Consider the following 11,996-nt stretch of genomic DNA (forward strand, 5'->3'; position numbering starts at 1 on the left):
AGAGCAAAAACCAAGCCATGAGGTCGAAGGAATTGTCCATAAAGCTCCGAGACAGGATTATGTCGAGGCACAGATCTGGGGAAGGGTACCAAATAATTGTCTGCAGCATTGAAGGTCCCCAAGAACACAGTGGCCTCCATCATTATTATAATGGAAGAAGTTTGGAACCACCAAGACTCTTCCTAGAGCTGGCCGCTCGACCAAACTGAGCAATCGGGGGAGAAGGGCCTTGTTCAGGGAGGTGACCGAGAACCCGATGGTCACTCTGACAGAGCTCTGGAGTTCCTCTGTGGAGATGGGAGAACCTTCCAAAGACAACCACCTCTGCAGCACTCCACCAATCAGGCCTGTATGGTAGAGTGGCCAGATGGAACCCACTCCTCAGTAAAAGGCACATGACAGCCCGCTTGGAGTTGACCAAATGGCACCTAAAGACTCTCAGACCATGAGAAACAAGATTATCTGGTCTGATGAAACCAAGATTGAACTCTTTGGCCAGAATGCCAAGCGTCTGGAGGAAACTTGACACCATCCCTACGGTGAAGCATGGTGGTGGCAACATCATGCTGTGGGGATGTTTTTCAGCAGCAGGGACTGGGAGACTAGTCAGGATCGAGGCAATGATGAACGGAGCGAAGTACAGAGAGATACTTGATGAAAACCTGCTCCAGAACACTCAGGACGTCAGACTGGGGAGAAGGTTCACCATCCAACAGGACAATGACCCTAAGCACACAGCCAAGATAACACAGGAGTGGCTTCGGGACAAGTCTCTGAATGTCCTTGAGTGGCCCAGCCAGAGCCCGGACTTGAACCTGATTGAACATCTCTGGAGAGACCTGAAAATAACTGTGCCGCAACGCTCCCCATCCAACCTGACAGAGCTTGAGAGGATCTGCAGAGAAGAATAGGAGAAACTCCTCAAATACAGGTGTGCCAAGCTTGTAGCGTCATACCCAAGAAGACTCAAGGCTGTAATCGCTGCCAAAGATGCTTCAACAAAGTACTGAGTAAAGGGTCTGAATTCTTATGTAAATGGTATATTTCAGTTTTAATTTTTTTTATAAATTACAAGGATTTCTAAAAAACTGTTTTTGCTTTGTCATTATGGGGTATTGTGTGTAGATTGTTTATTTTCTTCATCAATGTAATCAATTTTAGAATAATGCTGTAACCTAACAAAATGTGGAAAAAGTCAAGGGGTCTGAATACTTTCCGAGGGTATTGTATATGCAAGCATGCATGCGTGTACTGTACCTGTTAGGAGCGATGCTCAGGTGTTTGTTGAGCAGCTCACACAGTAGTTTAGAATACAGCAGGTTCTGTTCCTCACTGATAGCTCCAATGCTGTGGACAGAACCGTGTGGTTCCCCCAAACGTCATCATCTGGTCTGGAAAGATGTCAACGAAAAAGTACTGCAGAAAACAAAATACTTTTATCTACCATAATGCCAAGCCGTGTCAATACACATTTATTTACTTTGTTTGTCTTAATACAATGTGAATGATTCATTTTATGTTGACAGGCAAACAGTCACACCCATTCTTCTCAAAAGTCCCTCAGTTCTAAAAGTTAGTGCTGGTCCACAAGTGTTTTAGGTACAGATTATAGCTGTAGATCATTTTACATGTAAGTCATTTAGCAGACGCTCTTATCCAGAGCAACTTGCAGTAGTGAATGCATACATTTCATACATTTTTTCCCGTACTGGTCCCCCGTGGGAATTGAATCCACAACCCTGGCGTTGCAAACACCATGCTCTACCAACTGAGCCACACGGGACATTTAGTTACATTTAATTCCTTCCTACTACATCTGTTTGTGAGCTATGGAAAAGTTAAGACACTGTATACAACACGACGTGAAATTGGTTCTGTACATTAACAATTCGCACAATTATTTTTACTCACCTCAGGTCCTGGATTTCTCATGGCTTTGGACAGTTCCATTATTTTCAGATTGCAATCTGGTCTCAGAGCATATTGTATTATTTATTAATGTAATTCCGACAGTCCATTTAGTATATGTTATGCTTCATATTGGATGTACACTACATAAGCAAAGGTATGTGGACACCTGCTTGTTTAACATCTCATTCCAAAATCATGGGTATTAATATGGAGTTGGTTCCCCCTTTAATGCTATAACATCCTCCACTCTTCCAGGAAGGCTTTCCACCAGCTGTTGGAACATTGTTGCGGGGACTTGCTTCCATTCAACCACAAGAGTATTAGTGAGGTTGGGCACTGAGGTTGGGCAATTAGGCCTGGCTCGTAGTCAGTGTTCCAATTCATCCCAAAGGTGTTTGATGGGGTTGAGGTCAGGGCTCTTTGCAGGCCAGTCAAGTCCTTCCACACCGATCTCGACAAACCATTTCTGAATGGACCTCGCTTTGTGCACGGGGGCATTGTCATGCTGAAACAGTAAAGGGCCTTCCCCAAACAAATTTGGAAGCACAGAATCCGAATTGCAATTCATACAATATGTTACAAATTCCAATTTGTTGTGGCTAACGTTAGCTAGGCTAAGGGTAGGTTTAAGGGTAGCTTAAAGGGGTAGGGGAAGGGTTAGCTAAAAGGGTTAAAGTTACGGGAAGGGTTAGCGAACATGCTAAGTAGATGCAAAGTAGCTAAAAAGTCGTTACAAAGTTGCTAATTAGCTAAAATTTTAAGGTTGTCCATGATGAAATTTTAACACGCAACCTTTGGGTTGCTAGACGTTTGTGTTACACTCCCACCCACCCTACTCTCATTTTTGCCTTAAGTAAACTTCTGTCTTATGTAACCATACCAAACGTAACATATCATACTCATTCCCAATGTCTTGGATTTACATTTACTATGTTACGTATTGTCTATGATACCAGGCTGCAAATAGAAGTGCAGCAGGCATGGAAGCCTTGGCTACATGTGTTCACCATGAATAACCGGCAAAGTTGTCAGTTTACCTGAAGCAAGAGCAAGATATATAGGTAAACCGCCTGTGCTGAGGACCATTCTACACGTTAAACAACTGTGTGGACATATGAATGAGGTTTGGCTGCTGAAGTGTTTTTCATCCACCAGTGGCAACATACTTCCTATCATAAGAGAGGGTGTTATACATCTAAATGTCAGTACTATCATCTCAATTCAGAACAGTCTCCAATGTAATCTGATACCATTCTATCCAGTGACCCTGATTGAACCCCAGAAATGGTGCAAGGCAACAAAATGGTTGTCTGTATAGCGCAGGTGGAGCGTGAATACATAAATCTTTGATTTGACATCTTAAAATATGTTACATCAGCCAACAGATACATCGACCAGAAATTGCAGAGGATAAATACACAAAAAGTCAAAAGACATGCTTCTATTGCTGCCCTCTATTGGTGGACATGGGCTGCAGGGCAAACATCAAGTGTCATGGGCACTCTGTACCATACATTCAATGATATACGAAGTTCAATTATTTACATATGCACAAAAGGCAAATATACACACCTAGCAAATCACTCCACCAGCACAGAGTGGTTTACATTAAGCTAGGAGGCTATCAACTATACCTTATTTTTTCCCCCTGTACCTTGAACTTTACCTAACAATTTAACACAATAGATAGTCTGTGTGAGGTAATGTTGAACTGCTTCATGCATGCTCCTAATTAACCCAATGCAAAGCATCCAGTAAGTTAACGACAAAGGGAAAACAGAACAAGTTGTGATCAATGAGAATCCCTTTATTGGAACATCAAAGCCAAGGGTCCAGTACAAATGAAGGATCTGCATAAAGCAAGGGTCCATTTATCAATGCGGCTCTACGTCAGCCTACTCTAATGCTGTACTACCATTATTAAGGTGTGGGGGAAAGGAGGGATCAGCTCCCATTGAAGTTTAGATCCAATGATCAGCCGAAGGTAGAGTTGTTCCAGGCTACGTTCGCTGCCTCCATGTCAAAGAAGTTCACGTAGATCCTGACACAGAGACACAAGAGGAATGAGTTAATATACTGCATGAACACTTCATATGCGTGTGTGTCCATTACCTGTCAGGGGAGATGCCCAGGTGTTTGTTAAGCAGTCCACACAGTAGTTTAGAGTACCGTTTCTGAGCTCCTTCCATCTTTCCAATGCTGTGAAGGGAGCAGAGAGCACAAGGGTCTCCTTTCCCTCCAAACATCATCAACTGGTCTGGGATGATGTGCACAGCAAGGTACTGAGAGAGACACACAAACAGAGAACAGGGCATACAGTCAGTGGAAGCTGGAACAAACGTGCGTTTAAAAGGCATGAGGAAAACTCCAACCATGACAGTGAAATTGTTCATGTAAACTTGTAATAAATAAGAACTAGTTGTTGGATTGTGTGTTACAGTATTTCTGTCCTGGACCTATCAAAGTACAGCAGACCTGCAGCACTGTAAACCCTGTTCTCTTTTTGGAATATGCAATATGCACATGCCCAGTTGTATAACGGTTCTGTTATGGATAGGTAAAGACTGAAGAGGTCGCTCAAGGGAAACAAAAGGGGGTACTCTGCAATGTCATTTTCGGTGCAGAAAAATGCGTCAGCATCAAACTAGCTAGCTATCTACAACGGGGGGGGAAAAGGCATTGCTGTGCCACGTTTGGAAGACTCACCTGCACAGGTTTGCCCATCGCCTTTGCCAGTTCCTCTGTGGCCTCAGACAACAGTGCAGGCGGAATGTCACTCTTGGCCACATTAGTGTTTACCAAAAACATAGGCATGTTGATTGCTTCGCTGAAGTTCTCTGTGTTGCAGGAACTTTTACCGTGTTTAACACGGCATGCGGATGCAATCTGGAAGGGAGCTCCTTCTTCTTCTCTGTTTTTATTGGCGGACTACAAACAAAAACGGTATATTGCCGCCACCTACTGCATGGGGTGAAAACGGAGACATTTTTATGCAGAAAAAAATGGAAAAGGGAGAAGGCCGGGTGAAACGCACACGACAGTCATAGACAAGTAAATAGCGACCACAAGTGGTTGTTCAGGCTACGTATGCTCTGTACTGGGTCTTGGTTACGGAATGTAGAAAACAAACGGGACATTGACGCTCCAATTCGACAGATACGGTGGAATCATAGAGACGAGTTTGAAAACCCTGGCGGAATCGAGAAGAATTTGTGCCTTGGACTGGAGTTGATTGGAATATTCAATCACGCAATGTGCGCACATTTTGTTTACTGTTGGATAGGTTCTGAATACGGTTCTGAATGTCTTAGCTATTCACAAAGATTACTGAAACTGTACACAAATTGGGTTTTAAATAAAATGAAGCTATATTTGTATTTGTTGAACTCTCCTGTATTGAGGCAAATCATATATTATGTACGGTCATATGCTCAACAAACGTTGAAATTACGCTCCAAGAATAAATGAATCGGACATTCACAACATATTCAACCTACAACTATTTTTCCACCAACTGCACGCAAATGGCCGATCTCGAACAATAAACATTCTATACTGTATCCCATGTAGGCCATGCTCCTCTGGATGCTGCTGACTGTTTTCTCTACTAGTGAAGGTGAGTTGATACTATGCTACTGTTGATTTGGCCTACCACTCAATACATCAATGGTTCCCAACCTTTAACCATTATTTTGACAAGGACTCATGCTGAGACCAAGGTCTCTTTTACAGATAAAATATATACACATCAATACAATATGAAAAGCACAAAAGAGATACACAACCCAGTCATAAAAAACAAACACATGCTTCATTAAAAAGGTCCTCAATCAGCCATCTTGAATGCACTGGAGGCACCAATTCATCCACTTTTCAAGAGTTTTAGTTTAGTTTATAGTTTATTTATACAAGAAAGGTGAAGAAGAAAAAAAACTACAACGGATTTACCGAACTGTAGAGACCGAAGGAATCTCCAGAGGTCGCAATCCCTGAGATCGTGTATGGTAATTTATACATCTGAAGGTTATGAATGATGTCAGGTGCAGCGGTTTTTTTTGTAAAAGAGCTTTATAAACAAAAAGAGAGCAACGGATCGATCTATGACTCTTCAAAGAGGGCCCGCCTACTTTCTGATGCAGAATGTAGTGATGTGTACTCAACCTGTCGCCCGTAATAAAGTGTAGTACGCTGTGATGAACTGCATCCATTGGTTTCAGTGTATTGGTAGCTGCATTCATACACAGTGCATTCGGAAAGTATTCAGACCCGTTCCCTTTTTCCACATTTTGTTACGTTACAGCCTTATTCCAAAATGTATTAAATATATTTTTCCCCTTATCAATCTACTCACAATACTCCATAATGACAAAGTGAAAACAGGTTTTTAGCATTGTTTGGAAATGTATGAAAAATGTAAAACAGAAATACCTTATTTACATAAGTATTCAGAACCTTTCAGAGACATGATTCTGTCGAGGAACAGATCTGGGGAAAGGGTACCAAAACATTTCTGCAGCATTGAAGGTCCCCGATAACACAGTGGCCTCCATCATTAAATAAAAGAAGTTTGGGTGGTTTGAGCACTGAATGCTGATTGGCTGAAAGCCATGGTATATCAGACCATATACCACAGGTATGAACAAAAAATATTTTTTATTGTTCTAATTACGTTGGTAACCAGTTTATAATAGCAATAAGGCACTTCGGGGGTTTGTGGTATATGGTCAATATACCACGGCTCCGCGTCGCGTTGTGCATAAGGACACCATGGCTAAGGGCTAAATTAGCCATATACCACACACCCCGTGCCTAATTGCTTAATGAAGCCAGGTTGAATTTCTACTACTTTCAAACTGCCTCTATTCTGTTCTTTCCAGCCTCTTCTCCGAGTGCCTTAATTCCAAGATCTCTTAGTTACTACTGCATATAGTCTATGGTGCATTGGCTCAGCAGAATGCACCTCTTTATATCTATGGTCTCTCTGGTAGGCCAAAATACCAGATTGTCATGTTACTTTAACCCTGTTCAGATCAGTGTGGAAGTGTCCCTAGTAGTAGTTTTATCAATGCACTGTCAATCTACTTTTTCTCAGTTGGTAGAGCATGGCGCTTGTAATGCTAGGGTAGCGGTTTTGATTCCTGGGAACACGCAGATGTAAAATGTATGCAAGCACGACTAAGTTCCTTTGAATAAAAGCATCTGCTAAATGAGAGAGCGCAAATAGACACATCCAAAACCACTAATGCGCTTAAAATTGGTCTGTGTCACATGTATAATGGAGTGAAACAAACCACACTGAATAAAAATATAAACGCAACATGTAAAGTGTTGGTCCCATGTTTCATGAGCTGAAATAAAAGATCCCAGAAATTTTCCACATGCACAAAAAGCTTTCTCTCAAATGTTTTGCACAAATCTGTTTACATCCCTGTTAGTGAGCATTTCTCCTTTGCCAAGATAATCCATCCACCTGACCTGTGTGACATATCAAGAAGCTGATTAAACAGCGAGATCATTACACAGGTAATGTCCACCAGAACTGTTGCCAGAGAATTGAATATTAATTTCTCTACCATAAACAGCGAGATCATTACACAGGTGCACCTTGTGCTGGGGTAAATAAAACACCACTAAAATGTGCAGTTGTCACAACACAATGCCACAGATGTCTCAAGTTGAGGGAGCGTGCAATTGGCATGCTAACTGCAGGAATGTCCACCAGAGCGGTTGCCAGAGAATTTTGTGTTGATTTCTCTACCATAAGCTGCCTCCAATGACATTTAAAAAAAATTGGCAGCATGTCCAACTGGCCTCACAATCGCAGACCACGTGTAACCACGCCAACCAAGGAACTCCACATCCAGCTTCTTCACCTGCATGATCGCCTGAGGAGAGGTGGTGAGGAGTATTTCTGTCTGTAATAAAGCCCTTTTGTGGGATAAAACTAATTCTGATTGGCTGGGTCTGGCCCACCTGTGGCTGCAGCCCTGCCCAGTAATGTGAAATCCATAGATTAGGGCCTAATGAATTTCTTTCAATTGACTGATTTCCTTATATGTAAGTCATGAAATTGTTGCATGTTGTGTTTATATTTTTGTTCAGTATAATTAAATCCCTTGAATACTTTGTCCATTTCCTCACTTTTTTTTGTTATCCCCCGTATTTGCCATGTATCACAGATGTCAGATGATATTACATGTAATAGACAAGCACCTGATGGGATAAGAACTGAAAAGCCATTTTCAATCAAAGAAATCGTGGTGGTTGCTTTATTTCATTTGAGAAACTGACACAGACCCTCTTCATCACCACCATCCTTTCCAATTATCCTCCCCCTCTCTCCTTCCATCACTCCTCTCCCTTCCTCCTCTCCACCGCCTTCACCCTTCCCTCCAGGATGCTCATGCGGTCTTCCACTTGAACTGTTTTTTCTGATCCAGAGCCGGCCAGCCCCAGCAGGGCACACCCCAGCACCAGGCTTGCTAGCCGGACGGCTGTGGTGTCTGAACCAGCCTTGGCATCGCTGACGATCAGGCCAAAGAGCCACAGCGCCGTGCCCGCCTTCAGCATCCAGAACACCCTCCTCACCACACCCACGAGCAGGCGCAAGATGATGGACAGCACCCAGTAGCCAATCAGAGCCAGCAGAGCCCACTGACCAGCCGAGGCCACGCCCTCTGCGGTGAAGTGAGGGAACGGCAGGTGGACTGGAGAGAAAGAGGGAAGGGGCAGGGTTAAGCGTGTTTGAATATTGCTGGGGATAATGCAATTATTTTGCCGTCACCATCTTTACTCTTGAAATTGTCAGTGCATATATTTTAAGGCGTGAGTGAATTTGAGAAGCAATCATTGAGACCGAATGGCATGTGCTGTTAGATCCTACTTCAGAGAATAAGTCACAGACACAAGAGGAAAAAGTCACACCTCCCAGTTCCCATACAGAGAGGGAGAAGCAGCTCTTCTTAGACAAGACCAAAACATTTCCCCTGGCGCAACTATTAACTAACTAAAGATACTGGTCCGACGGCCTGAAAGTGAAAATGTTCTGGTTGCCAGTGGTGTGGTGGCAATACATTCTGATTTTAGCTCTTTAAATCCAGAAAAGATGGGATTCTATGCAGAAAGGATTCTCTCCCTCCAACTAAACATAAACTCTTGACACCCACCATCAACTCCTGTGACCCTGAGGATATCTGTGACGTAAAGAGCGAAGATATTCAGTCCGCTGGCAGCTCCCTCAGCCAGAAACCGGCTCAACATCTCAAAGAACTGAGGGAGAGAGAGAGGGAGAGTGGAGAATGTTTGACATTTGAGAATTATAACTGTTGCTCTGGTTGAAAAATATTATATTCCCTTTCTAGAGTAGAGCAGACATTCCCTTTAAAATGACCAATGAAGTCACCACATTTCCCCCGACCTATAGCTTATGTACAGTAACATTCATTTCTTCCCATGATCCTCTAGTGAGTGTTAGTGCAGCACGACTGACAACTGATACCCTTAAATTAGAATGATAGCAACAGCTGTGGTCAATCAGTATAAATAGGTTAGTCACTGATTCAATCGTCTCTGACCAAGATCTTTTTGTGGGTTGCAGGTATGTTTAATACCACAGACATATCTACAAGTTGCCTTTGATCACACACAGGCCTTCAGTTAGTCAGTTAAACAAAGGCCAGTCAGTTACTATCCAAGTGCAGTCCTATGCACAAGTGTCTTTCCCAGCTGGCATTATAGGGGTGTTGTTGATGCCGTTACACGTGTGTGTGTGTGTGTGTGTGATTCCGAAGCTGTCGTATCACGTCAAAAAAGACTTGACAGCTGGACCGACAACACTCCAGACTGTTTAGCTGAGGTCAAGGGTAGTCACAGTAGTAGGACACAGACAACTCTGCACCTGTTGCTACTACACAAGCAGCACTGTTCTGTGTGTCAAACAGAGGCAGTTGGTGGGAGGAGTGATACAAGGGCGGGCTCATTGTAATGGCTCCATTGGAATAAATGGAACCAAGTCAAAGATGTGGTTTCCTTATGTTTGATACCGTTCCATTCATTCCAGCCATTACAATGAGCCCGTCCTGCTATAGCTCCTCCCACCAGCCTCCTCTGGGTTAGAGCAGGACACAAACAACCATAGCTCCTCCCACCAGCCTCCTCTGGGTTAGAGCAGGACACAGACAACTTTCTATCTCTGACAGCTTGTAATGTGTCTGCATGCAACTTTTAAAAAGCCCCCCTGACAATCTAAAACATGGGAATGAATATGGCTATATACTGTTACAAACACATAAAACCATATATACAACTGCCATGATGTAGCCTCCAATTTGAGAGTGATGTTGTAATTTTCTATAGGACACGCTGTATGACGTGACTGACACGTGCCCTGCATTCAGGGCTATAAGGAGTTTTGTTTTGGGTCCATGTCAGAGCAGAGGTTATTCAGGTGGGGAACCTGGTGGTTTCTTACCATGGAATAGATGTTCTCTTGACCAAGCACTGACTAAATACAACAGCACACTCTGGGGTAGGGGTGCCGGGCACACAGTAGTGGCAGCAGGGGAGGGGGTGCATGGATATAGGCAGACATGAAATTAGGGCAGAGTAGAGTGGGGGTCAGAGGAGAGATTATCAGGTAGTGAGGCAAGGGTAGAGGGGGAGATGCAGGGAAGGGGGTCGGGGGTAGGAAAAAGGGGGTGGGATGGAGTGAAGGAAGTGATGCAGAATGCAGTCAAATTTGAGTACAATTTTAGTTGACAGAAAACCACAATTATGCAATGCTTTTGAAGGTAGCAAAGGTCACCCTTAGAAATAAGTTCTAATTGATAAATTATGTGTAGTTCATTGATGAACATGCTAGAATAACAGGAAACAGGATTGGGTGCTGATTAGATTTACTAAAATAACGACTATAAAGTAGGCCTACATTCAATATGGTTTATTTTCCAAACCTCACCTCAACAGTCGACTCGATCACATTGGTTCCCACCACGGATTCCACGTATCTATGGACATCTTCGCAGGTCCCCGTGACCAGGGACCGGAGACTGAATGATGCTGGGGCTGCTTGAGGGCTCTCTTTGGACGGCATGGCCTGCGCGACGCATCGCGCTGCCAAACCGAGCACCAAAACAAGTGTGGATGATAAAACCCGTACTGAGGATGAATCTGCACTGTTGTTGATCATTTTGGAAAATCCGATTTTTTGGATTCCTTCACGTTATAAATATAATGGACAATTACATAAAAACGTTTTCTATAGGATAAGCGGCGAAATCTATGGTCAACACAGATCGAGGTATGTGCAAATTTGCTTAAAAAAGGCGTAGTAAAAACCAGAGGTTTAAAAACGGCTTCGGTTGTCAGTCATTCAAACAAAACGGCCGAGATGTAGCCCATTACATCGGCGTGCTCTGCAGGGGTAATACAATCTGGAGACACGAGCCTTGCAAACTTGAGAAAACAGAATTAGCTGGGGCCCTATACTCTAAATTAGTGCTCGTGGGTTGTATAATCAAACATAAAATGTGTCACGTGCAAGTGATTAAATTACTTATCTCAGCGTTTTTAATTATAAACTTTGGCAACGTTACCCCAAACCAGAGCACCGTTCAAGGACATTTCATATTAACACAATGACTATATTTGGTATTGAACTGGTTAAGAATAGAACCGTAATTTTAAAAAAACGTATAATTTTCCAGCGGTGGACAGTATTTTGAACGCTAGTGATTATTTTACAACGTGTCGAGGTTTTTCAGGTTTGTGCGTTAAAAGGAAAGTTTTGGAAGGCACGATCATTGACGTGCTTAAAAAGCGCGCGTCCCCCTAAAGGTTTTTGGTTTCAGTATTCCACACGGATTGTATTATATGTTAATTTGTTCCTTGCATCAATTTCAACGCCACGGTGGATTGTCTTGCAAAAAAGCCGCTACAACTCGATGGGCGCCCCTTTCCGTCAAACGATGCTTGCTTCTGGTTTAGTACAATCTGACAGATCTCTCTTCAAACCGGTCTGGGGTGCTAAAGGGGGTGGGTTTGGATGGCGGCATAAACACATTTGGGATTTGCATACTGGGATTTGT

General features: G+C 43.1%; 2 protein-coding genes across 2 annotated transcripts; both read right to left on the minus strand.

The window, feature by feature from the left end:
* Positions 1-3,703: 3,703 nt before the first annotated feature.
* On the minus strand, positions 3,704-4,847 carry mif (macrophage migration inhibitory factor). The gene is given in 3 exon segments (NM_001141547.1): positions 3,704-3,952; positions 4,024-4,193; positions 4,618-4,847. Coding segments are annotated over 3 exon segments (345 nt in total). The 5' UTR covers positions 4,726-4,847; the 3' UTR covers positions 3,704-3,885.
* Positions 4,848-8,150: 3,303 nt separating this feature from the next.
* Positions 8,151-11,802, minus strand: LOC106611889 (uncharacterized). The gene is made up of 3 exons (XM_014212529.2): positions 10,868-11,802; positions 9,078-9,180; positions 8,151-8,618 (listed from the first exon to the last, which is right to left on the minus strand). The coding sequence occupies exons 1-3, from the start codon at positions 11,096-11,098 to the stop codon at positions 8,260-8,262; spliced, it is 693 nt and encodes a 230-aa protein (XP_014068004.1). The 5' UTR covers positions 11,099-11,802; the 3' UTR covers positions 8,151-8,259.
* Between the last annotated feature and the right edge of the window lie 194 nt (positions 11,803-11,996).

Source organism: Salmo salar, chromosome ssa09, assembly GCF_905237065.1.
Source record: "Salmo salar chromosome ssa09, Ssal_v3.1, whole genome shotgun sequence".
Classification (NCBI taxonomy): domain Eukaryota; kingdom Metazoa; phylum Chordata; class Actinopteri; order Salmoniformes; family Salmonidae; genus Salmo; species Salmo salar.

What these genes read in the sequence shown, in the direction of transcription:
- LOC106611889 (XM_014212529.2), bottom strand. Translation starts at nt 11,098, where the DNA reads ATGATCAACAACAGTGCAGATTCATCCTCAGTACGGGTTTTATCATCC. An exon ending in TGATCGAGTCGACTGTTGAG is followed by an intron (nt 9,181 to 10,867) that starts GTGAGGTTTGGA and finishes TCTCTCCCTCAG; the next exon opens with TTCTTTGAGATGTTGAGCCG. An exon ending in CAGGGTCACAGGAGTTGATG is followed by an intron (nt 8,619 to 9,077) that starts GTGGGTGTCAAG and finishes CTTTCTCTCCAG; the next exon opens with TCCACCTGCCGTTCCCTCAC.